The sequence below is a fragment of the Equus asinus genome, chromosome 22, assembly GCF_041296235.1.
Source record: "Equus asinus isolate D_3611 breed Donkey chromosome 22, EquAss-T2T_v2, whole genome shotgun sequence".
Classification (NCBI taxonomy): domain Eukaryota; kingdom Metazoa; phylum Chordata; class Mammalia; order Perissodactyla; family Equidae; genus Equus; species Equus asinus.
In genome coordinates this window covers 16,503,592-16,529,573 of record NC_091811.1, presented here as the reverse complement: position 1 = coordinate 16,529,573, position 25,982 = coordinate 16,503,592, and the positions used below count along the sequence as shown (strand labels likewise).

The 25,982-nt window shown below is 38.4% G+C and overlaps 2 protein-coding genes across 3 annotated transcripts in view; one reads left to right on the top strand and one right to left on the bottom strand.

Annotated features, from left to right (window-relative positions):
• Positions 1-1,303: 1,303 nt before the first annotated feature.
• Positions 1,304-23,386, top strand: AKAP3 (A-kinase anchoring protein 3). The gene is made up of 4 exons (XM_014841743.3): positions 1,304-1,400; positions 7,149-7,244; positions 16,229-18,541; positions 23,003-23,386. The coding sequence occupies exons 2-4, from the start codon at positions 7,149-7,151 to the stop codon at positions 23,156-23,158; spliced, it is 2,565 nt and encodes an 854-aa protein (XP_014697229.1). The 5' UTR covers positions 1,304-1,400; the 3' UTR covers positions 23,159-23,386.
• Positions 23,387-25,072: 1,686 nt separating this feature from the next.
• Positions 25,073-25,982, bottom strand: part of DYRK4 (dual specificity tyrosine phosphorylation regulated kinase 4) — a 47,553-nt gene continuing 46,643 nt past the window's right edge. For both annotated transcript variants that reach the window (XM_070493968.1, XM_044755561.2), the window contains one exon: positions 25,073-25,453. In XM_070493968.1, the coding sequence (XP_070350069.1) occupies positions 25,209-25,453 (245 nt within the window). In that variant the 3' untranslated portion in view covers positions 25,073-25,208. The remainder of the gene's footprint in view (positions 25,454-25,982) is intronic.

The following is a 25,982-nucleotide window of genomic DNA, read 5'->3' as shown; positions in this document are numbered from 1 at the left end:
CCAGCATCACCACTATTGCACTTTGGGGCCGTTATTAAGTAAAGTAAGAGTTACTTGAACACCAGCACTGAAAGACCATGACAGGCGATCTGATAACTTAGCTACTAAGTGGCTAAGGGCGGGGAGCACATACAGCGTGGATACAGTGGACAAAGGGATGATTAACGTCCAGGGCGAGACAGAGCAGGGTGGTGCAAGATTTCATGATGTACTCAGAACAATGCACAATTTAAAACTGTGAATTGTTTATTTTTTGAATTTTCTATTTAATATTTTCGGACTGCCATTGACCACAGGCACCTGAAACCATGGAAAGCAAAACCAAGGATAAGGGAGACTGCTGTACCTGTAGTTTATTCAAATACCACTGAAGTATCAAAATCATAGACTGTTAGAGCTGGAAGGGATTGTAAGAACACAGCAAGCCCAATTTTTTTATTTTAAAGAGGAAGAAACTGAGACCTAACATAAAAGATCATCAATACATAAATAACCTCGTTGAAGGAATCCTGTAATAAATCAGTCACTTTTGAAATTCATTAACAATTTTAATCTTATGGCCTTGGTCAGAGATTCTTTTTGCTTCAGGGAAACTATGTATTAGTCCTATATTTAATCATTCATTAATAGTACTTAAGGTACATTGCCGAATAGAATGTACTGGCAGTAAAGTTCTCCTCAAGCCTAGACATTGCCAACCAAATGCCTCTTGGTCTCATTTATTCCGGTACAGTTCCTCAGGGTGAGGCATTGCGGAGGATGGGTTAGTGTTACTGCATCTCTGACACCTAAGATGAATTATAACCCAGAGATGGTCAGTTGAGGCAAAATATCCCCAGTTTTTTTTTTTTTTTTTTTTTTTTTTTTTTACAAAAGGTAGGATGCTTGTGATTAAGAAGAATCCAGAGTGGATCCCACAAAACGAAGTGATTCCATGGGCTTTGCATAAAAAATTTAGTAGACTCTCAATTCTTTTATTTCTTGCTCTCTGCACCCATCTAGATTTGTTAATACATAATACTTACTCTGTTGTTTTAAGTGGAATCCACTGGCGAAATTTCCCCCTCCCATATTCCTTACCTAAATTAGACACTTAAGAAAATTAATCCGGAGAAAGCAAGCCCAGTGCTTCCAAACTAAGCATCAGAGACCTGGAGTGTTTCTTCACCCCTCCTCCCTTTGTCCTTTGAGGACTCAATTTCTGGTAGCCTCACCATGGTTGCTATAGAGACGATGATATCACCAGTGTGATTCTGATGTCACTCTCCAGTCCCAACAAGGAGGAGGTACATGGAAGGCTGGGGGAGGAAACAAGATCTTGAGCTGAGCACGAACATCTTCATTGACTTTCAAAGTATATTCTGGAGTCTTCTGTGGTTCACTATTCCAGTGCTACAGAGGTAGGAGATTCCACTGGACTGATGAAACAGCCCATTTTCTGATCCTCTGTGGTTAAAAGGGAGAATTCAGTGACAAGTGATGAGTAACTTTTACTGTTCAACTCAGCCTCCCTCTTTGCCCACTCAATTTTAATTTTACATAAGAGTCTTCTGGAGATAAATGAGCCTCTCCTTTAGCAGCATTACAGCTAAACCTACCTGTCTTTGCTGCTGAAGTTTGAATTTTGTTGTAGATTGGCCAGATCTCCGTGGGCATCGTTTTGGGGAAATGAGGGGGTGTTACTCCCTGCTTCCGAGTTTGAAGATGAGACTGGAAGCTTGGCTATCTGCTGACTTTTCCTCTTCATTACGTGGCTATTCCAAAAGCTTTTTTCTTTCCAGTGCTCTGATAGCAAAATCAGACTGGTAGAGCTCTGAGTACTGATTCTCATCCCCTTTCATCCTCTATTATTTCTGAAGTTTTGGCTAGACAACAGAGAACTGGGAAAAGGCAAGTTATATATAGCTGTGGGGAGAAGGTGTCGGTGCTAATGGAGCGCTAGAGGGCGAAGCTGTTATTAAGGGAAAGTGAAAATAGAGGAGATTCACAGGAAAGCTTAACAGCAAGTGGTCACTGGGATATGCACACACACACTTCTGGTCCTTATTTAAACAAAATCGATTGAGATTAATTTCATCAACAACCAAATTTATTGCCTACAATGCACCAGGCACTTAAGAGAAAGAGAGTGAGAGAGAAAACGGGAATAGGTATAATAGAATATATTCTTCCTTTTTAAAACTAGTAATAAAACCTGGTTGAATAAACTTCGAAACTTGATCAGATATATATCAACCCCACAAGTCCTTCATTTATGCTGCCTGTAATTTGAGCTTTTCTGTAAGTTTAGGAACCTTGAGCAAAGAGGAGCCTCTTGCTTATGATAAATACAGGAGAAAATGTCTTGCGATGGAGCTCTGGTCTAGGATGCAGCAACCGTAACTGAACTCCTGAGTTGATGCCCTCCCTGGCTGGCATTCGTGATTGGCACTACTCCTCAGTTACTATTATATCATATTGACATTTTTAAGGAAGATTTTGGATCAGTCTTTGTACTGGCCATAGGATCCCTCTATTGGCCATAGAAAAATTTCACAGCCTCCAGGATGTTAACCTTCAGAGCTGTAATATTTAAAGGACTACGTTCACTTGTTTTAATATTCCCTTTCTGGGCCTCAATTTTCTAATCTGTAAAATGAGAATGTTAGAATAAGTGGCTTCTAAGGTCCATTTATCTTTACTTTGTATATCCTTAGCATTCTTTCTTCATCAAATTTAATAGATATCACAAAGCCTCCTTTTTTTCTTTCATTTTCCACCCCAACTCCAGGATATTATTCACCAACTTTTAAGTTAAGAAATTTATCCATTCATTGGCTCCATTCAACTCTTTAGATTTTCCTTCCCTCTTTTCCATTTCATTATAGGAAATATATAGAGATTAAGACACCTACATATCATTATCACCAAAAGGTATTCAAGTACCTCTTTATATATACTATTAGCTAGGACAGTTTAGTGAGTTTAAAGTCTAAAGCAAGCTTCACAGATACAGATAAACGTGCAGAAGACATAGAAATAGAATGAAAATGTTAGGACATATGTAAGTGGAAGTGTTTGCTGGTAGATTTGACTAATGAATGTACTTTCGGTTTATGGAAGAAGTACCAGAGCAGTTTTGAGCTGTTCATTTATTTGTGTTGTTGGGATAGGAAGAGGACTGTTAACAATCATTGCATAAGTGTTTACACCTCGGGTAAGGCTCTGTGGTGAACTTGTCCCCCAAGGAGCCAAGCTTCAAGAGAGCCTGAATGTACAGCTTACCACCGGGGCAAACTGAGCAAGCCATTTCTTTTTTGTTTTAAGATTCTCCAACTTAAGAAAGAAAGAAAAATTGAAGTACCTAGAATTAGAAATAGGCAGTATTCATGTATTCATTCTTTCAGCTGACAATTATTAAGCACCAGCTTTAAGATACTAGCTTTTTGAGGGATACCCAAATGAGCAAGAAAATGCATCTACCCTCATGAAGCCATCTAATAAACGAGATGAAATATACATGAGCAATTAAAATACTAGATATGATGTAAAGGTTGAAACAAAATAAGGTGGACACTTAAATGAGGGAGAAATCTCATTCAATTAGATATTTACCATCTATTTCATGGATAGGATAATCTTTGACCCAGGCTATGAAGTAAGAGTCAGGGGGCTATTAGGGGGCTGGGTAGATATTCCAAGATGAGAGCACAATGCCTTAAAGTCTTCTATTTAAATGTCTTAGTAGAGGTAGCATACGGAAGATAATTGATCTGGAAGCTGGTTTTAATATTAATTATGAATTCCCTTTATAACAAGAGGGTACATATTTCTCTCAAGTCTTCAAAGGAATTCTTACAAAGTGTTTTGAGATCCACGAGTTCAGGGCATTTATTCTCCATTCTAGCTACTTATCTTCTGACTTCCTATTCAAGCAAGTTTGAGATTAAGCTAAAATCTTTCACTTTCCTCATTGTTAAATAAGCCTATATATCAATAGTTTGAAAGGGGAGAATAACAATAGTCACTTCAGAAATGATTGACCAGAAGGTGAAACATTTTTTGCCATTTAGGGACCATCTGACTACACCAAGAATAAGATCTGGACTTTAAATTTGAATGTCATTTTGTGCTCCTCGTTTGTGTACTACATGTGAAAAATAATGAATAAGTCAAAACACTATTTGGTGATAAAAGCAATAGGATTCATATGTAAAATTAGTCATTTTTGTTTGTGTCTTTCCATTGCAGATTCCATATATTACATGGCAGGAGGGGTGGGTAAACTTAGGGATAGTGAAGACAACAGCAAATTAATCAAGAGCTTTTCTCGTATGTCAGAACCTGTCCTCAGTAAGAGTAAGTGATCACATAACTTCCCTACTTTTTCTAATTAATTTTCATTACTTTTTTTTTCTTTGCTGAGGAAGATTAGCCCTGAGCTAATATCTGTGACAATCTTCCTCCACTTTATATGTGGGTCACCGGCACAGCATGACTGATGAGCGGTGTAGGTCCATGCCCGGGATCTGAACCTGCAGACCCAGGCTGCTGAAGTGGAGTGTGCCGAATTTAACCACTACACCACAGGGCAGGCCCCTCATCATTACTTTTTGGTTGTGCTATATAGTTTAAATAAGTCAGTAAATCCTATTGATTTTATTATTTTCTATTAGAAGTAATTCATTAGGATGAAATATAAACTGGAGATTAAGAGACATAGGTTTCTGGGGGCTGGCCCAGTGGTCGAGTGGTTAAGTTCGCACGCTCTGCTGCAGGCGGCCCAGTGTTTCGTTGGTTCGAATCCTGGGCATGGACATGGCACTGCTCATCAAACCGCGCTGAGGCAGCGTCCTACATGCCACAATTAGAAGGACCCACAACAAAGAATATACAACTATGTACCAGGGGGCTGTGGGGAGAAAAGGGAAACAAATAAAATCTTAAAAAAAAAAAAAAGAGAGACATAGGTTTCTGGCTCTTACTTTCACTGTCAACAGTCTGGGACAACCTGTTTCCAGGTCTTCTCACTCTTTGGCCAAGTAATAGTACCATCTATTCCTGTCTTCATGATAATGATTCAAGCATAAGAACAATATAACAGTGAGCTGCTGAGGGACAATACAGGGTTTAACTTCGTAGATATTAAGAGCTTCCTTGTTAGGGTTAAAGGAATAACATTAAAATAAGATACCAAAGAAGGTTAGGAAATCTCAGAGAAAATTTTTAAATAATTATCTTTCTGGAGCTGACCAGTCTTTCTCAGAGAAGATCTCTCCAGATAAGCCCAGGCCCAGGGACTCTTAATTCTAGATGTAAATTAGAATCACCCAGGGAGTTTTTAAGAAATTCAATGCCTGAGTTTCCCCACCCCAAAACCTTGAAATAAGATTCTCTGTTGGGTGGTATCTCAGATTCAATATTTTAAACAATTCTCTGGGTGATTCTAAGGTCTAATCAGGGGGAGATTACCCACAGAACTCATTGCTTACCCGAGGAATTGATCATATTACAGTATCAGGATGAGTAAAAGAAACTTTCCCCAGCACAGTCATCTGAGTTAGTGATCGAGTATGAAAATGAGTACGAATCCTTGTGGGGGAAAGAACAAGGAACTCCTAAAGGATCTTATATTTTCTTTTTAATAATTCCCCATAATATTCTATAGAATAAAAATAATATATGCACTTATAAATAAATTTAAATCATGTGTGCAACCTTTGTTTGATTTGTGTTTGTTTTATTTTGAGGGAGGATGTCTATCCCCACCACAGCCCAAAGTCCTTTAAAACAATTATTTCCAATTAACCAGATATTCAACCCCTTATAATGCTCCATTTATTTCAAGCAATCCTTTGTAAAACATAATTTCACTCTAAAAAATTAGTATAAACTTTTGGTCTTTGTTATAACAAAGCTTTAAACCAGTATTTTGTTGGAATCAAAGTGTGAATATTATGTCTGTCTCACAAAGATGTTTAGGGACGCTTGGGAAGGAAAATTGGCCATCTTGTTCCACCTCACTTATTGAGAAGTATAGATATAAACAAAGTTTATAACTAAAGAAGGGAAACCTCAGTGTGGAAGCATGGTAGTGGAAGTCTGGCATGGAAAAAGAGGGTAAAGAGAAGGTTCTCCTACTTACAGATTATCAGTGGGTAAATATTGTGATAATTAGCCATGTTTCCAAAGACTACCAAATAAGATGCAGTGCTGGGGAAAGTGGATGAGACTAAGTCCAAAGGCCAAAGGAGCATATGGAATAGGGACTCTGATGCTCAGTTGTGAGGTGAGGCAATGTCTATAATAAGCAGCAAGTATAAGCAATTCTTTCAAGAAAAATGGCTACAAATGAGAGAAGAAAGAAATAGTAACTGGAGGGAAGCTTGGGGTGGATGGAAGAAGACAACTAAAATGAATAGCAGCCTTCTGGCTTGGAAAACCAAGTAGATGGTGGCAGCATTACAGAGTTTAGGGAACAGGGCAAAAGTGTTGGGAGAGTTATGAAAGAATCAACATCTGCAAGGGCATCCCTGCATCCACGGACAGAGGCCAGTTGGATGGTGCACGTGACATCTCTCTTCTCTTGGCATTCAGAAGTTTGGCTGAGCCATGGAGACTGAGAATTCCCCCAGGATCCTTGGCTAATGGGAGGAGGAATTAGTCTTAAGGGAGAGCTATTAGACCTCCTGCTAATACAAGTAAGTTAGTGCTCTAGAAATTAATTAAAAATAAAGCATATATTACTTTAAAAATAAGTTAGTGGGACAAGAACAGGCAAGGGAGAAGTAAATTCATTCTATTTTGATCATACTGAGTTTTGAGCATCTACTGAAAATCCAACATATGGAAGGGCTGCCAAGCAAGGAGACAAAGAGCAGGACGTGGTTGCTCAGATTCACTCATGAACAAATCTGTAGGAAGCACCTCTGGTAAATACCAGCCACTGGCCTCAGCACTAGAGATACATATGTTTAAGAAATCTTTCTGCAGTGGAGAGCTGAGGATAGAGATACCCAGAACCAAGTGGGTCTGAAGTAGCTCTTGGGATAGGTCTCTATTGGAAGCATTGCTCCTATTTTCCACACCTGAGCCATTTACCTTATTTCTCCTTACTCTCGTATAACTTGCCCTTTTGATGACTGTTTCTCATTTTTTTCAACTTCCAGATGTCAGATAGGGTTGACTGGTTACAAAGCCAAAATGGAGTATGCAAAGTTGATGTCTATTCACCTGGAGATAGCCAACCTCAAGACTGGAGATTGGTAAGGGTCAGCCTCCTTATAAATACTGGGTTAGGAATATTGTGGTACCATTAAGAGTAGCCTTATTCTCTCCACTACCACCACCCACCTCTTATTTTTGAAGATGTAATTCTTGGGGAAAAAGTGAACTGCTTTAGAACAAAAAAATCCCATCTATGATTTTTTGGAAAAAAATTCCCCTAATTTTGCATGTAGTAGGAGAAATATGCTGTAATTAATGAAAATACTATATATTGTCATTAATTTTGTTTAATTGTCAAACAGAAAGGCGTTGGATTTCAAACAGAAATGTCTCCAAAGTTCACAGATACTCTTTTCTGAAATGTAGGATGCCTCAAAATTCTCAGAACTATAAACTTTCATCTAAGTAATATTGCTATTCTGCCTTCATCATTCAACAAATATTTATTGAGTATGCTTAGTATCAGGCACTGTTAAGTCAGGGTCCAGTCAGAAGATGGAAATCACACCAGTAATTTAATATTAAAAATTGTTTAGTAAAGGGTAGGCAGCTAAGTTAACTACTAAAAGCCTAGAAGAGTTCCAAAAGTAGCAAATGCAGAAAGCAGCTACTACCCCTGGGCTGAAAGAGAGAGCAAACAAGGAAGAAACTAGGAACTCACAAAAGTTCCCTCTCCCTCAACCAAGGTTGCTTCACTTCTCTGAAGCGAGTGTGGCTGCCATAGGAACATGCAGCATACTGGTGCTGAAGACACTTGCCAGAGGGCGCAGGAGGGCCAGAGACAAAGCACTTTCCTTCTGCCATGACCATGCAGTGTACTTTCAGTGCCCTCTATCAACAAAGCCAGCTGCCAAAAGCGAAATATTCAAAGAGTCCAGGTCCAGTGTCACAAAGCAAGACAAAGAAAGGTGGACTTGGAGTTGAGACACAATAATGGATAACCAGGACAGACACTGTGCTAAGTCATAGAGTCAAAGACGTAAAAACAGGCAGAATTCTCTCCTTTTAAGGATCTCATAATCTAGTGGAATCACTACTGTAATCTTCATTCTTAGTACTAACATTTATCAAACACCTACTTACATGTAATGTTATGTGACTCATCTTCTATATCCAAAATCTGTTTGGTCTATCTTTATACAGCCTAAGAGAGAAAACGTTAACAAAACTACATAAGACATGAACATATACAGATAATAAATATCTGATTACTGGAGTAAGTGCCAGCCAAAAGAGTTTCTCCTAGGTCTTTGATTTATCTCTGCCCTTTCATTTAGAAAAACAAAAAACAGAAGAGTTTCAATATTAAATCAAATAACAAAAATTTCTTGATTTTTCACTAAGTGAGAAGCACTCTGGGGGATGCAGAAAAGAACAAAATAATTTCTGCCCTCGTAGACTTTACCATTCATTTGGGGAAAGAATAAATACACATGTGAAAGTACAAATATAATTTTAAAACTCTAAATAACTGATGGACCCTAACTATAAGAAGTTCATGGTAATTGCCAAATGGATTTTCTGGACAATAATTGCTATAGGTGTTTAAAGAATGGATCATTTAAGTGGGAGGTGATCAGAGAACATTTTATAATGTTTAATCGAGTTAGACATGAAGAAGAATAGGACTGGCAGTATATATGTTGACTTCAAACTAAGCTACCAAAGCAGAAGATTGCTGAGGAGAGAAAATTCACCCCCTTAACCTTTTTAATATTCTCCTTCACAGACATAAAAATCTTCCCTGGCCTTAATTAAGACTCAAAAATAATTTGGTACCTGCCTTCCCCAATTGCTCAGGATACTAATGCATAAGAAGAGAAAGAGCTAAAGATTGCAAAAGGGCAAAGGGGTTCGGAAGATAAGGATGTTTGATTGTAGACTGCATTGATAGAAAAAGAAATGTGGTTAGTTTTTCGGTCACTGTGGCTTCATCAACCACTTCTACAAAATTCTTCTGGATTGAGTGGAATAATGGACATAGGATGTATACATTTGAGGTTTAAAAACCATAGACAATAAAAACCCATAAACACAGCAAGCTAATACAACTCTTTAGACTCCATCATAAAGCTCTCTGCTATGCCGTAGGCTTGGGGTTTTTTTAGTGTTCTGTGAAAAGAACTTTTTAAATAAAAAAATATACCCCATATCTGTATTATAAGACTTTTCTGTACATATTACAGTGCAATTATGGAAACATTACTATTTGCATATAGTGTACCTACTGTAAATAAATAGGTAATATTAAGGGATAATTTTCAAGAAAGGGAAAAATCAAGACTCTCAATCAGATATGAAAGTGAATGCATGTTAAAGATTTTATTTAATTCATTAATGATAAAATTGGTGAGGTGTTACAATCAGTTCAAAGGAGAATTTTAAAAAGATATATTTAGGGGCTGGCCCTGTGGCTGAGAGATTAAAGTTCCATGCACTCTGCTTCAGAGGCCCAAGTTTGCTAGTTCAGATCCCGAGCACGGACCTATTCCACTCATCAGCCATGCTGTGGAGGCATCTCACATACAAAGTAGAGAAAGATTGGCACAGATGTTAGCTCAGGGCAAATCTTCCTCAGCAAAAAATTAAAGGTATATTTATAGATCAGGAATGTTGAAATTAATATGCAAATAGAGGCAAAACTGGCCTCTTCCACAGTGGGAAGGAAGTCAGCTGAACCTCCACTGGACGGAATTTACGTGTCTATAGACATGTAGAATTCTTTCACATTACTATCAAATATCTACAGCTTACAGAGTTGTAAAATAGCTCCCATAGAATCAGAATCAGATTACGTGGAAGGCTGTAAACAATGCTTAGTCTATAGACTATGGACTATAGGCAATGCAGTTTTCTAGTGAAGCACAAAGTTTTTTCCCCTTCAGTTGCCTGTATTTTGATAAAATATCCCAAAATAAGATAACTTTTGATCACAAAATAAGGCTAGTCTCATCAGATTTGGTCTGATTATTTACATAGGTGCGCAACTGGATAGGCCTTAAATTTGCTCTACTGGAAGTTTTCATGAAGAATCCCAGATTGGACTTTTAAAGGCCTTTCATTATTTGCTATCCCGAGACTAGGAAGCCAAGACTAAGAAACTCTCTCCTCCAAGTTGCACTGCAGTCCCTAGAAAAACGAACATGTACACAATTGGATTTGTCTGGAACTATTCTTCCTAAATCTAGTTTCAACCACTTATATTAATCATAACTTTTAACCAAAGTACTTTCTATTCTTTCTGTTTCACAAAGAAAACCAGGGAAGCGGAAGTGTATAATTGTGAGCTGTCACACACCAGCTGAAGTGCAGAAACAGAGCTCATGACACACATAAGACAGATTTCTACAGCCACACACATCCCTTATACAATCTAAGTGGCACAAATGAACACATTCATTAACAGATCCAAAGATATAACCTCTCTATAGTAATAAAAAATAAGAAGCAAAAGCATATAAACTATGGTTAGCCTTCAGTACTGTGTCTTACTTAGAAATGATCTAAGTATACAATAAATATCCATTAGTTAATTCAATTTTATATCAGTCCAGTGTTTTAAATTATATAAAGATGTCAGAAATTTATCATCAAGCTGACATACTATAAAACATAATTGCTGGTATTCAATTTGATTAAACAAAAATTTATATTTTTCATGACCTTAACATTAAGCAGAAGTAATACTAGCTTATTGGATCTGTATAACTTGCCTAAGTTTATGAAGAGCATATCAAAATAAAATAAAAATGCGCAATTGTATTATACTTAAAACTAGTAAATCAGAAAAGCATAGCTATATTTATTAAAACAAAATTATTAAACTAATCTTGTTTACCAAAGATTTATCTAACTTATGTGAAGTTAGGTTCCTAAAATATTTCTGAGTTATGTTCTATAAGAATACTTTTTCCAATCGGAATAGAGATCTTTTGAGACTTTATAATCTAACATATTAACACCATGTAGAGGTAGGAAGACAATATTACTTACACTTGATGCTTTTCTGAATGATAGACACATAGTGATACAAACACTGATAGACAGCTGACGGCCTCAATTCTAAACTTTAAGCCATTAAATTCAAATGTGCAGTTTTAAACAAAAAATCACAAGGCATACAAAGAAATGGGGAAATATGGCCCATTCAAAGGAAAATAAATAAATAAATACTGTCTCTGAAAATGACCTGATGGCAGATTACTAGACAAAGACTATAAAACAGCTGTCTTAAAGATGCTCAAAGAACTAAAGAAAAGATGTGGATAAAGACAATAAAACATTGAACATTGTATGAACAAGGTGGAAATATCAATAAACACATAGAAAACCTTAAAGATAACCTAAAAGCAATTCTGAAGCTGAAAAGTGCAATAACTGAAATAAAAATTCACTGGAGTTATTCAAAGGCAAATTTGAGCAGGCAGAAGAATCAGCAAACTTGAAGATAGGACAATGGAAATTATCAAGTCTAAGGAACAGGATAAAAAAGATTGATGAAAAGTGAACAGAGCCAAAGGGACCTGTGGGACATCACCAAGCATAAAAACATATGCATTATGGGAGTCCCAGTAGGAGAAGAGAAAGAGAAAGGGGCAGAGAGAATCCTTGAAGAAATCATGGCTGAAAACTTACAAAATCTGATGAAATACATGAATATAAACATCCAAGAAGTTCAACCAACTCCAGTGAGATAAATTCAAAGAGACCCACACTCAGACCCATTATAATCGAACATTCAAAACACAAAGACAAATGGAATATGGGTAGACATGATGTTTATCACTTCCAGGCCTGGAATATATCTCTTTTTATTATTTTATAGCACTGATAACATAGTATTTAATAATATTTGTGTTCATGTTTTGTCTCTATAGTAGACTGTTTGCTCCCAGAAGGCAAGGATCATATTTCTTTCACCTCTATACATCCCACAGTATCTAGTAGAGCATGTTGCACACAGACACTATATACACATTGAATTATACAGGTAGTTTGTGTTAAACATCATTCATCTCCCCTAAATCACCTGTGCAACAGAGGGCCATCGGGTTGTCCTCCTGCTGGATAGTTGGTACATTGGATAGTTTGTACATTCCATTGGATTGAAAGCTGATTTTCCATTCTTGAATGCTGTCTTTGCTCTGGCTGCATCACTTTTTGTCTCTCCATTTCTCAGACATGCATATAGGCAACTTTCTTTCCTAAAACTTCTTCTTAAAGCTGAATTTTATCCAAATAGAATTTCCCATTTGTTATTGATCTTTGGTTCAGAAAAATAACCTCTTAAAAGATTCATTACAGAAACTCAGTGGTTGCCCCACACCTCCCACCTGATCTGATGGGAGTGAATCACAGTTCACATCCCTAGCCATGCTCTCTTCCAGCACTTCTCTTCTCACCCAAAGCACTCCTTCCTCATTCATGTAGAAGTCAGGTTTTATTCCCTAGTACTCTCACAGCTCGTTAGCCATGTTTCACTGCATTACCTTAAAGATAAAGCTTACTGAGTTCTCTTACTCTTCTCTTATCTCTTCTGAAGTCTAATCTTTGTTTGAAATGTTTAAGAAGTATTATTTACCTTATATACACCACTTTAAGTATACAAATAATTTTGTTGATATTGTCACATTTAATCTTAATCACTATAATATGAGGAAATGATTTTAAATAAAATAACAATTACCATATGATCCAGCAATTCTACTTCCAGGTATATATCCAAAGAAAACAAAATCACTATCTCAAAGAGATATCTGAACATCTATGTTCATTGCAGCAGGATTTACAATAGCCAAGACATAGAAGCAACCTAAGCATCAATGTCCATTGATGGATGAATGAATAAAGAAAATGTGGTACATATATATGGACTATTATTCAGCCACAAAAAAGGAAGGAAATCTTGTAATTTGCAATAACATGGATGGACCTTGAAGGCATTATGCTAAGTGAAATAAGTCACAGAGAAAGACCAATACTATACGATCTCACTCATATGTAGAATCTTAAAAAATAATAATAGTAACTCATAGATACAGAGAACAGATGGGTGGCTGCCAGAGGCAGAGGATGTGGGAGTGGTTGAGATGAGTGAAGGTGGTCAAAAGGTACAAACTCCTAGTTATAAAATAAGTAAGTGCTGAGGATGTAATGGACAGCCTAGTGACTATAGTGAACAATACTGTATTGTATATTTGAAAGTTCCTAAGAGAATAAATCTTAAAAGTTATCATCACAAGAAAAAATTTGAACTATGTGTGCGGATGGATGTTAGCTAGACTTCCTGTGGTGATCATTTTACAATATATACAAATATTGAAACATTTGTACACCTGAAACTAACATAATGTTATATGTCAATTCTGTCTCAGGAATAATAATAATAATAAACTTTCAGTCATGTATCTAAAATAAACACAAAAACACAAAACTCGCTCGTCCAGAGATCAGATCACTCCCTCCAAGTGGGCACAAAATTCTTAATTGATTTGAGCTTAAGATGGGCAAAAAATACTAGTAAAGCTAATTTTCTATTTTCTCTCACCCAACAGAGAATAGATCTCTATAAACCATTAATCCATTAAAGGGATCACCAAATGGTCAGACAATAAAACCAAATTCTCAATCATTGGTGACACCAAAGATTACTGGCCATAAAGGAACCCAAATGATAACCAAAAGCGAAATTAGTAGAGAAGGAAATTAAAACTAATAAAACAGAATGTCTACAAAGTTCTATTGCCACTTTGGATTCACCTCTGGGAGCCAAGAAAAGACTCAGCTGGCATACTTCTCTCATGACAACATTTACCTCCATGAGGTGAATCTGTTGGACATCTTGGCAAACACTTCACAAACTATTAAAAGATCATTTTCAGAGAACGGTGAAATAACTACTCTCATATGCATATAAAAATAAACTTGGGGCTGGCCTGGTGGCATATGGGTTAACCTCGTGCACGCCACTTTGGTGGCGCAGGGTTCACAGGTTTGGATCCCAGGCACGGACCTAGCACTGCTCATCAAGCCATGCTGTGGCAGCATCCCACATAAAATGGAGGAAGATTGGCACAGATATTAGCTCAGGCCCAATCTTCCTCACCAAAATAAATAAATAAATAAATTCATGTTAAAGATTTTATTTAATGATTAACAAGGAACTGAGGTGGTTCAAAGGAGACTCAAACAGAAGAAGACACGTACCTAGATCAGGAATATTGAGGTAAATGTGCAAATGGAGGCAAAACTGACCTTTTCCACAGTGGGAAAGGAGGTCAGCTGAACCTTCCCTGGTCAGAATTAACATGTGTATGGACAAGAATTATGTTGCATTGCTATCAGTTATCTACAGTGTACAGAGTTGTAAAATAGCTCCAAGAGAATCAGAAGACGTGGAAGGGTGTGCTATAGATTATGCACAGTTTTCCATTGAAGCACCAATTTTCCCTATGGGAGCTATTATTCAAATTAGGAGAACCGTTTAGGAAGACTTTGAACCAAGCTCTGTGGCACACAAGCAGCTTAAACTGGCCCTGTAAAGGACTTGTACAACTGCCTGTCTCTTCTTTCCAAGTCATCAACACATAGTAGCATAGTGCAGAGGTGGAGAGCACAGGCTTTAGAGTGAGAACTGGGTTTGAATACTAGCCCCATAGTGTAGCAGCTGTGAGATGCCAGCCAATGTATTTGACTTCTCTAAGCCTCAGTTTTCACACCTGTGAAACTGGAAGAGTAATACCCACTTTACAGGGTATGTATGAGGGTTAAATGAAGTAATGTGTGTAGAGCACTTAGTGTCTGGCAAACATGAGCATCTAACAAATAGTAGCTTGTAACTATATGACACTTGGTAATTAAATACCAAATTATTCTTTAAAGATGGGCAATACTTGTGCTCATCCCCAGGTAGACATAACTCCAATAATTACAATGATCCTTCACATTTGATATTCAATAGGATGCTTTCACATTCATTTTTATTTTAGCCTATGTTCAAGCGAAGATTATAGATTACAGTGCATGTGCTTACCACAGCTAGTGTCCACCAAAGAATCTGTATTCACTCAAAACTAATAAAGTGTCCACAGATATTAACTCCTCAATTATAAATCGGATTGTTAACCCAAGTGACGTCAAATAATCCACTGGAAGCCATGTAGCATATCAAGATTGTTCTTGTGTAGCCCGACAAAGTGATTAATTGTGCACAATTGTGCTTGAATTTTCTAATTTTTTGAAAACTATACTTGTAATAAGAGACCCAAATAAAAACCATTAAACCATAGGAAATAGCTGTTAATATCAATACAAGAAAAATCTGATTCAGTTCAAATGCTAACTCTGCTATGTAGCCGGTAACTCAGATCTTAGGGATATATGCTGTTAGATGCAATATAGTGGAGTAGCCGAGAGCATGCGCTCTGGAGTCAGACTGCCTGGGTTGGAATTCCTTCTCCATCAATGATTAGCTGTATAATCTTAAATAAGTAACTAACTTAATCTCTCAGTTCTTCAATTTCCTCCTTTGTTAAGTGTGGATAATAAGAGAGCTAACATTTAAGTGTGAGAATAATATTAAAAGAGATACTTGAAATACTTGAAACAGTGCCCGATACATAGTAAACGCTCAATAAATGTTGGTTACTTTTTTTTTTTAAAGATTTTTTTATTTTTTCCCTTTTTCTCCCCAAAGCCCCCCGGTACATAGTTGTGTATTCTTCGTTGTGGGTCCTTCTAGTTGTGGCATATGGGACGCTGCCCCAGCGTGGTCTGATGAGCAGTGCCATGTCCGCGCCCAGGATTCGAACCAACGAAACACTGGGCCGCCTGCAGCGGAGCGCGCGAACTTAACCACTCGGCCATGGGGCCAGCCCCTAAATGTTGGTTACTTTTATAGTGATGCTGAAGTAGTTAAGGCTTGAGAGAGGCGACCATTTTTGTAACTGACCTTTGAGGTTATCCTGAATATCCCCATATCTTTACTTTGTTATACTCAGATGAATCCTTGTCTGTTTTTAAGGATGCGTCAACTGATCCTGTAAGAGTGCTCAGCTGGCTCCGCAGAGACCTGGAAAGAAGTACAGCAGGGTTCCAAGATGCTAGGTTCAAGGCTGGAGAATCATCACTTGGTGGGGAAATGACCATCTCAGGAGACCCACGCAAGGGTTTCTTTGTGGACTATTATAACACCACCAACAAGGGCAGTCCAGGGAGATTGCATTTTGAGATGACTCACAGAGACAACCCTTCCCAGGGTCCCAGTGCCCAAACTGGTAATACGAGTTCAGTAGATGAAGTTTCCTTCTATGCTAACCGCCTCACAAATCTAGTCATAGCCATGGCCCGCAAGGAGATCAATGAGACGATCGATGGCTCTGAAAACAAGTGCATCCATCAGTCTTTGTACATGGGGGATGACCCCACACCCAACAAAAGCCTGAGTACAGTGGCATCAGAGCTGGTGAATAAGACCGTCGCTGCATGTTCCAAGAATGGTACCTCAGATAGAGTTCCTGGCTCTGGCGACAGAGCCTCAGGATTGTTACAGAGTTCCCCAAATTTGAAATACAAGACCACTTTGAAGATTAAAGAGAGCTCCAAGGAAAGCAAGGGTCCAGATGACAAGCCTGCTTCTAAGAAGTCTTTCTTCTATAAGGAAGTGTTTGAATCTCGTAATGAGGGTGATACTAAAGAGGGTGGAAGGTCTTTACCAGCAGAGAGAAAGATGTTCAGAGGGCAAGAAAGGCCTGATGACTTTACAGCTTCTGTTAGTCAAGGGATCATGACCTATGCTAACAGTGTGGTATCTGACATGATGGTCTCTATCATGAAGACACTGAGGATCCAAGTCAAGGACACAACCATCATCACTATCCTGCTAAAGAAGGTACTAATCAAGCATGCGAAAAAGGTGGTCTCAGATCTCATTGACTCCTTCATGAAGAACCTCCACAGTGTCACAGGGACCCTCATGACTGACTCAGACTTTGTATCAGCTGTGAAAAGAAGTCTCTTCTCTCAGGGTAGCCAGAAGGCCACAGATATCATGGATGCCATGCTGGGTAAGCTATACACTGTGATATTTACCAAGAGACCTCCTGAGAATATCAGGAAAACCAAGGACAAGGCTGAGAGTTTTTCCCTTGTCTCCATGAAAGGAATGGGTGACCCTAAAAACAGAAATGTAAATTTTGCAACAATGAAATCTGAAGGTAAATTGAGAGAAAAAATGTTCTGTCCTGCATCCAAATCAGAGGACGAGAAAAGTTGTGCCAAAACTCTGGGAGAACACCTTATCAAAGAGGGACTGACCTTGTGGCATAAAAATCAGCAAAGAGAAGGAAAATTTCCAAGTTTACAGCAAGCAACATTTGCAGCTCCCAACGAACAGTGTAAGCCTACACCAGAGAGTCCCCTGGGATATCCTCTGGATACTGGCAACTTCATCCCCCCTATGCATGACCCAGAGAAACTTGAGAATTTTATGTGCGATTCAGGCTCCTGGGCCAAGGACCTGCTCATATCTGCCTTACTTCTGATTCAATACCACCTGGCTCAGGGAGGAAGCATGGATCCGCAGAGCTTCCTCGAAGCTGCTGGCAGCACCAATTTTCCCATCAACAAGTCCCCTGAAGTTTCTGATGAGCCCAGAATCCACTTGGGAGGTGACCAAGAAGAAGCAGAAAAGAAGGATCTAAAGAGCGTTTTCTTCAACTTTATCCGGAATTTACTTAATGAAACCATTTTCAAGAGTGACCATAGCTCTGAAGTCAAGGTGCCAGAACAGCCAATTAGGGAAGGAGAGGGCCGCCAGTGTGAAAGACCTGTAACACCTTCTTCCATCAAATTAAGTGAAGACGATGAGGCTGGTGGTCCCTTTGCTGGCTTGACCAAGATGGTTGTCAACCAACTAGATGGCCACATGAATGGGCAGATGATAGAACATCTGACGGACTCAGTGATGAAGTTGTGTCTCATTATTGCCAAGTCCTGTGACTCTCCCTTGGCAGAGCTGGGAGACGATAAGTCTGGGGATGCCAGCAGGCCAACTTCAGCCCTCCCAGATAGTTTATATGCGTGTTTACCAGCCAAGGGCACAGAGACAGCAGAGGCTCTTGTACAGAATGCCTATCAAGCTATCCATAATGAATTGAGAGGATCAGGACAGCCCCCTGAAGAATGTGCAGCACCCAAAGTCATTGTCAGCAATCATAACCTAACTGACACGGTTCAGAACAAGCAACTCCAAGCCGTACTTCAATGGGTAGCTGCCTCTGAGCTCAATGTCCCTATTTTGTACTTTGCTGGTGATGATGAAGGAATCCAGGAGAAGGTAAGGAAGTAGAGTCAGAGGAATCTGGAAAGATTTATTAAGAGTTAATTAGGGTTTTAAGTTCTCTTTTCCTTCTGAATGAGAAGATAGCCACAAGAAAGGTAGAATGGGGAAAGTAAGAATTTGAAGATCATGGCTCGTGACAGAGATGATGGATGAACTAAAATTAGATTTTGCCCAGTAAAAGGTATATCAAAGGGAAAAAAGAGGGGTAAATCATGTATATATATTATATATATAAAATTTGATTTATATGAATAATATATATATTAGGGATAAATTGAGTCTGATTCTTTTTTCTGTGTGCATTGGTGTGAATGCACAGATGAGGAACCTCCAACAGACTTGGTCAAAGAATCATATTAAGGTCTGGGCTTGAGGCTGAACTTTGGATAGGACAGCATTACCCAAAGAATGAGAAGGAGCAGCTGGGGAGCATCATGAGAATGTGTCGAGGGGCATAGGGGGCGAAGGATCAAGATTTACGACCTGTTCAAACCTGTCATTGATGTCTTAGCTGGTTTCTAGGTGGTGTTTGGGATTTAAAGGGATTCAATAAATAACACCCTGCTTCCCCTCACCCTAAGTTCTGACTCTAAGAAGTGAGACTAAAAAGTAAGGCAGATGTGAAATCAACTTATCACTGTTATTGCTGACAAAGGTAAGTGTGCCTTCCATCTCTTTGTTCCTCTCAACGTAGGCCTTGGAACTGCTCACTGAAGGAAAATTGAATTATTCATCTACTCATACTGTTTTAATAGCATACTGTTTTAATTACTATAATTCTGTAATATGTTTTGATATCTGGTAGGTCTGGAAATTCCTTATTTCTCTATCTCAGAATTTTCTAGGCTACGTTTCTCAGTTTCTGCCCCAAGTCACAGGCAACCATTAATCTGCTTTCTGTCATAGATTTGCCTTTCTGACATTTTATCTTATGGAGTCATAAAATTTGTAGTCTTTTGCATCTGGCTCTTCACGCTTTTGAGATTTATCCACATTGAAGTATACATCAGTAGTTCATTCCTTTTTACCGCTGAATAGTCCTTCATTATATGGATTTACCATATTTTGTTTATCTATTTACCAGTTAATGAACATCTGGATTGTTGCCACTTTTTTGCTATCATGAATAATGCTACTGTGAACATTCACAGACAAGCTTTTGTGTGGGCATATGTTTTCATTTCTTTCGCGTAAGAGGAGTGGAATTGCTGCATTTATGTAAGTATAACATCTTAAGAAACTTCCAAACTGTTTTCCAAAATGGTTGTACCATTTTACCTTCACCAGCAACTTAGGTGGGTTTAAGTGTCTCCACATTCTCATCAACATTATTCTTTTTTTAAAATTATAGCTCTTATAGTGGTATCTAATTGTGGATTTAATTTGACATACATACACTAAAATGAATAAGGATATTGAATATCTTTTTATGTGCTCATTAGCCATTCATACACATTCTTTGGTGAGTTGTCAACCAAATCTTTTGCCCATATTTTGGCTGGATTGCTTTCTTCTTGTTATAAAGTTACAAGAATTTTTTTATGTATTCTGGATACAGGTCCTTTATCAGATATGATTTGCAAATATTTTTTCTCAGTCTGTGGCTTGTCTTTTTACTTAATGGAAACTTTTGAAGAGCAAAAGTTTTTAATGATAAAATCTAACAGCATTTTTTGCTTTTACTGCTTGTGCTTTTGGTGTTAAATCTAATAAATCTTCGCTTAACCCAGTGGCCCAGTTGTTCTCAACTGGAGGTAGTTTTGCCCCCAAGGGACATTTGCAAGGTCTGGAGACATATTTTTCTTGTCACAACTGGGAGGCGAGTTGCTACTGGAGCCTAGTACGCTAGAAGCCAAGAATGCTGCTAAACATCCTACACTGTACAGGACAGCCCCACAACAAAAGATGATCTGGCCCGTAAGGTCAGCAGTGCCGGACTGAGAAACCCAGACCTAACCCAAGGTCATGAAGACTTTCTCCTTTATTTTCTTCTAAATGTTTGATAATTTCAGCTCTCATACTTACGTCTGTGATCCATTTTGATTAACTTTTGTGTATGATGTGAGGTAGGGGCCTAAATTCATTCTCTCGCATGTGGATGTACAGTTGTCTCAGCGTCATTTGTTGAGAAGAAAATGGATACCTGGCCCTTTTGAATTATCTGTCCTCTTTATAAAAAATCAATTGACCATAAATGTTGAGGTTCAACTTTTCTTTTGATTGGTATTTTTGTGGTGGATCTTTTTCCAGAATTTTACTTTTAACCTACCTATATCCTTTGAAGTGAGTTTTTCTGTAGGCAGCATATAGTTGGCTCATGGGGTTTTTTGCCCATTCTGACAATTGATGTGTTTAGATTATTTACATTTAGTGCAATTATTAATATGTTTGGATTTAGGTGTGCTATTTTAATATTTGCTTGGTTTATCCTATTTTTTCTTCCTGTTTTTCCCTTCGTTGCCACCTTTTGGATTATTTAAACATTTTTTAGCATTCCACCCTAATTTATCTATTGTGTTTTTTTCTATTATCTTTTGACTATATCTCTTTATGTAGAGTTTTTTTAGTGGTTTCTCTAGAGATTACAATACACATAGTTAAGTCTTCAGAGTCTGTGTAGAATCAGTAGTTACCACTTCAATGGGAATCTGGAAATCTTACTACCATATGGGCCCCCTTACCCTTCCCTCTTATGTTGTAGTTATTTTATGTATTTAATCCACATACATTGAAAAAACCCTTAGACAATGTTATTTTTGCTCTCAACCATAAAACACATTTTAAAGAACTTAGGAGAATAGTTTATTATTTATACTGAGATTTTTACTGTTTCTGTTGTTCTTCATTCATTCCTGATATTTCCTACTTTTCTTCTGTCCAAAGAAGAAATAGAACACATTTTCTAGCCATGAATTCTCTTAGTTTTCTTTAATCTGAAAAATTCTTTATTTTACCTTCATTCCTGAAGTGTATTTTTACTAGATGTAGAATTCTAGTTTGACAGTTCTTTTTTTTTAGTGCTTAAAAAATGTTGTGCCGCTTCCTTCTGACCTCTAGCTTTCTGATGAGAAATCTGCTGTCATTCAAATTGTCGTTCCCTCATAAACAATGCACCCTTTTTCTATGGCTGCTTTTAGATTTTTTCTTTTTCTTTAGTTTTCAGCAATTTGATTATGACAGGTCTTGAAGTGAATTTCTTTGAGGTTATCTTATTTTAGGATCACTAAGCTTCTTGAATCTCTCAGTTATGTCTTTTGGCAAATTGGAGAAGCTTTCTTCTATTACTTCAAGTATTTTTTCTGCAACACCCTTTCTCTCCTCTCCCTCCAGGTTTCTGATGGCATAAATGTAAAACCTTTCAATATTGTCTTGCGGGCCACTGAGCTATTTTTCACTCTTTTTTGAAAGAGGTTTAATCAATCTTTTATGCTGTTTGGTGTAGCTAATTTCTTTTGATCTGTCTTCAAGTTTACTGACTTTCCTCTCTCATCTCCATTCTATTTAGCCCACCATTAAATTTTCATTTTGGATTTTGGATTTTTTAGTTGTAAATTTCCTTTTTGTGGTTCTGTATATCTTCTCTTTGCTGAAACTGTCTTTCCACTGGTTTCAAGAGTATCCATATGTACTCTAGTCTCTTGCATGGAAATTTCTCCTTCTGAAAAAGCTCCTGATATTCGTCCTGTGTATTTGCCCTTTGACTCTTTCTCACAGAGGCAGGTGCAGAATGCACAAAATAAAAATCTGGTTACTTCAGTTTGTTGCCACTAAGATTCCAGATAAATGGCAAAGTACTGTGTTCATATTAGAAGGGTTGTTTGGGCTAATTTTTTTCATTTTGTGCTTGTAAAGAGAACTAAACATAGGGTTCAGGGTCCTAGGGATGAATTTTGCCTCTGCTGAGTTCTAGCACCGTATGAGTGACAAGTCTGTTCACCTCTCCGGGCACCATTTTCATGGGGCTGAATGGATCTTTGAGCTGCCTTCCTGCTCTAATATTCTAGGGTTCTCTGCTCTAAGGGGCATGGAAAGCAACATCCACATTCGTCCTTTGGCTTTTTCTCTCCTGCCCTTGTTGGTCTTGAGACAATGATAGAGACTGTTTTATGATATTACAGTGAAGTTAAGGACTTTACAATTCTCAGAGCAAGAACATCATTGACCAACACCCACAGAAGCAGGAAAATTTTAGTCAGTGGGAAATCATATTTTCCGTATCATGGAGAGGTAGATGTTAACATCTCTTGTTTAAAGTGGGGGTGATATAACTTACTTTCTTCTGTCAAACAAGCCAGCAAGCTTTACACTTATGGAAATCTTCTCAACATCTACCTTGAGTCACTCTTGCTACGGTTTACCAAAGTCCGCCTGGCCTCTTTGCAGCCTTGGCAGCCCCTCTCCAGCCTGCCATGCGATGCTCTGCTCCTCCACTACTGCTTTCTCTCCTTTCCACAGCTACTCCAGCTTTCGGCTGCCGCCGTGGACAAAGGACGCAGCGTAGGTGAGGTTCTGCAGTCAGTCCTGCGCTACGAAAAGGAGCGACAGCTGGATGAGGCGGTGGGAAATGTTACACGGCTGCAGCTGCTGGACTGGCTGATGGTGAACCTGTGATCAGTGCCCACCCACTGCTTTCCCCTCTTCCAGCAACAGGCCCAAACCTTGTCCCCTCCCTTCCTTCTCATTTCCACAGCTCCCCTGTCCATATCCTCTCAGAGCCCTAACATTATCTTCATACGACTCACATCAAAGACATGTCATCTTATGCTAGTCACTGGATTTTGCAGATTTTCCTGTCCATGCAAGCAAGGGCTTAAAATTAAAAAATTACAATTAAAGGGCTCTATGTGTTTGGTTTTCTTGTGATTCAATGGGACAGTAAAATAAAGAAATCTCAGGAATGAAAAAATAATCAGATGGGTAGCAGAAGAAAACTAATGCTGGACTGAGAGGCTCTACAAAGGTCATTCAGCCTGTTCCCTATGTGTCCCCCTACCTGTGCCACAACTTGCAGCTCCCCTGCTTCATTATTTTTTTATTGAAATATAATTGACACATATGTTAGTTCTGAGTGTACAACATAGCGATTCAACATTTAACAGCTCCCCTGCTTTAAAGTGTTCCCTAAAAATAAGCCACAATTTATCAAGAATTCTCTGCAGCCTTTTATAACCATGCAAATCAGGAAATATTTTCTAATATCCAAACTGAATCATTCTAATTATGATATCAAGGACTTGGCTCCTTGTCCTGTCTCTGTCCACCTCAACCGTATTCATGGTTGAAGACAGTTGGTGTCAAAAAAGTTCTGTTGCCAGCTCTGAACGTTTCCAGCTATGGGACCTGGGACTAGTCACCTGTTATGACACTGCTCTGACTTAATGTCCATATCACCCACTTAGGAAGCATTTTCTGTCCTTATTCTGACCTTTCCATGGAATTTTATATTCTTGATCCTTTTATTCCTTCTAGAAACTTCCTCCTGCTTGGGTTTCTATGTTTCTTGAGGGCTCTGCTCAACTCGCTCAACCCCTTACAAATTTTTCTTCCCTAGGACTTTCTCTTGACCCTCCTCTGTTCTCACTCTGTATCCTCTTCCCTGGGTGATCTCATCCAAACCCATAGTTCCCATTAGCTGGTATCTTCCTTCAGGGAATATTACACAGTGATTAAGATGAAAACTATGAAGCCACGTATGTTTTCCTTGTCGTTTATGATGTATGATCTTAAGCGGCTTATAAAATTTTATCTGTACTATGATTACAACCATATTATATATTCATGTAGATAAAGACTGAGAAAGGCAAGTAAGTAAATTAAGTAAATGGACGTGAGTGAACACATCCTGCTGTTTACTCAACTGCCTTTCTTTTGGGAAACCCTGCATCCCCTACTCCATGTGGTCCTAGAGAAGCATTAATTATGGTGCTACCACCACCACCATCATAATGTGGACTTGTGACCCACGCTGGCCAATCAGAGGACGGCAATATCTCAAACATAGTGATTGGTTCAAGTCCAATCATTTCTGAGACTTTCCTTCCAGCAAGGAAGATGGCATCTTTTGATTGGATTTAATGGTCATCTTAACTTCTGGGCAGAGCTTAGCTTCAAAATGAAATTAACCATAAAAAGAAGCAAGGCTAATAGATGGAGAGGGAGTCTGCGCCCTGTGAACTTGTGTGAATTCCTAGATCCTGCTGTGCCTGAAACTCACATACCCCTCTTGAGTCTCTAATTACGTAAACCAATAAATGTCCCTTGTTGTTTACACTAGTTTAAATTCAGCTTCTGTCATTTTCAAACAAGAATCTTGACTAACGTAGATCAGCTGTCTTGGGCAAGAAGAAAAAGTTTTTTCTTTCATTTAGAGTTCTATGAGTGATGCTATAACACTGAGTATTTAACACACCACCCCTCCCCCCCCACATACACACACCCATGTTTTCTCTGGTTGAGGGCACCAGGAGGCAGTGTAGGTGCAAGGACATCCTCCCCCATCCCTCATAAGAGGAATCATGCCAGTTGGCCATGTGAATAGAGTTTTTTTTTAAAACAAACCTTTATGCATTAAAAAACAACAATCTGAAGTATTGTACAATATACGTGCCGTTTCTAATACAAATCATTGGTGGAAAGGAACAGGACACACCCTCAGTGAAGGTCATACAATAGGTGGTAAAGTGTTCGTGTTCTTGGAGGAGGAGTTTTTGCTTTGTTGTCCTGTGGAAGTCTTAGACTCCTTTGGCCCAAGAACTGCCTCTGGCTTTCTGGAACCTTCTGCTACATGAGGCAGCTGGACAACTTCAGCTCCTTGCTGGAGAGAACCCTGCTGATCACCCCAATTCTGAATCTGCTTAGTGGTGACATCTTTTATTTTGTCCATAGTCCCTTCTTTGATGATCACATCTGCCAAAGAAGAGAGGGGACAGAAGGAACAAGTGTTCAATGTGAATTATATTCTAACTGTCCATCAGGCTGCAAATCATTTTGAGGAAATCCTGGTTGTAATGATACAAAACCAGTTCATTTGTAAAGCACATTCTATGTGCTAGGCATTATTCTAAGCACTTTACTAATTCATTTGATCCTTTCAGCAACCATAGAGAACAAGACATCATTCTTATTCTCATAAATGGGGAAACCGAGACACGGAGAGGTTAACTAAGTTGCCCAAGGGCCCATACCTGGTAAATGGCAGAGCCAGAATTTAATCCCAAGTAATAAGACTCCAGTGACCATGTACATAACCACTAGGCTATATTGCATATAAAAGATATTTCCATAATGCCATACTCTGTCTGATAATAATTCAAGAGATAATTATAGGGCATGCAGTGGAGGACACAGCGAAAGAAAAGGAGGAGAAAGTGAGTTGAAAAAAGGAAAAAAATGGAAAATCCTAGCGATAAGGGGGCAAAAAAGAGGTGAATTCAGC

Bases quoted from the DNA above. Each gene is read 5' to 3' on its own strand.
- AKAP3 (XM_014841743.3), top strand. From the start codon at position 7,149: ATGTCAGATAGGGTTGACTGGTTACAAAGCCAAAATGGAGTATGCAAA. The intron at 7,245-16,228 runs GTAAGGGTCAGC...TCTGTTTTTAAG, and splicing joins AACCTCAAGACTGGAGATTG to GATGCGTCAACTGATCCTGT. The intron at 18,542-23,002 runs GTAAGGAAGTAG...TCCTTTCCACAG, and splicing joins ATGAAGGAATCCAGGAGAAG to CTACTCCAGCTTTCGGCTGC.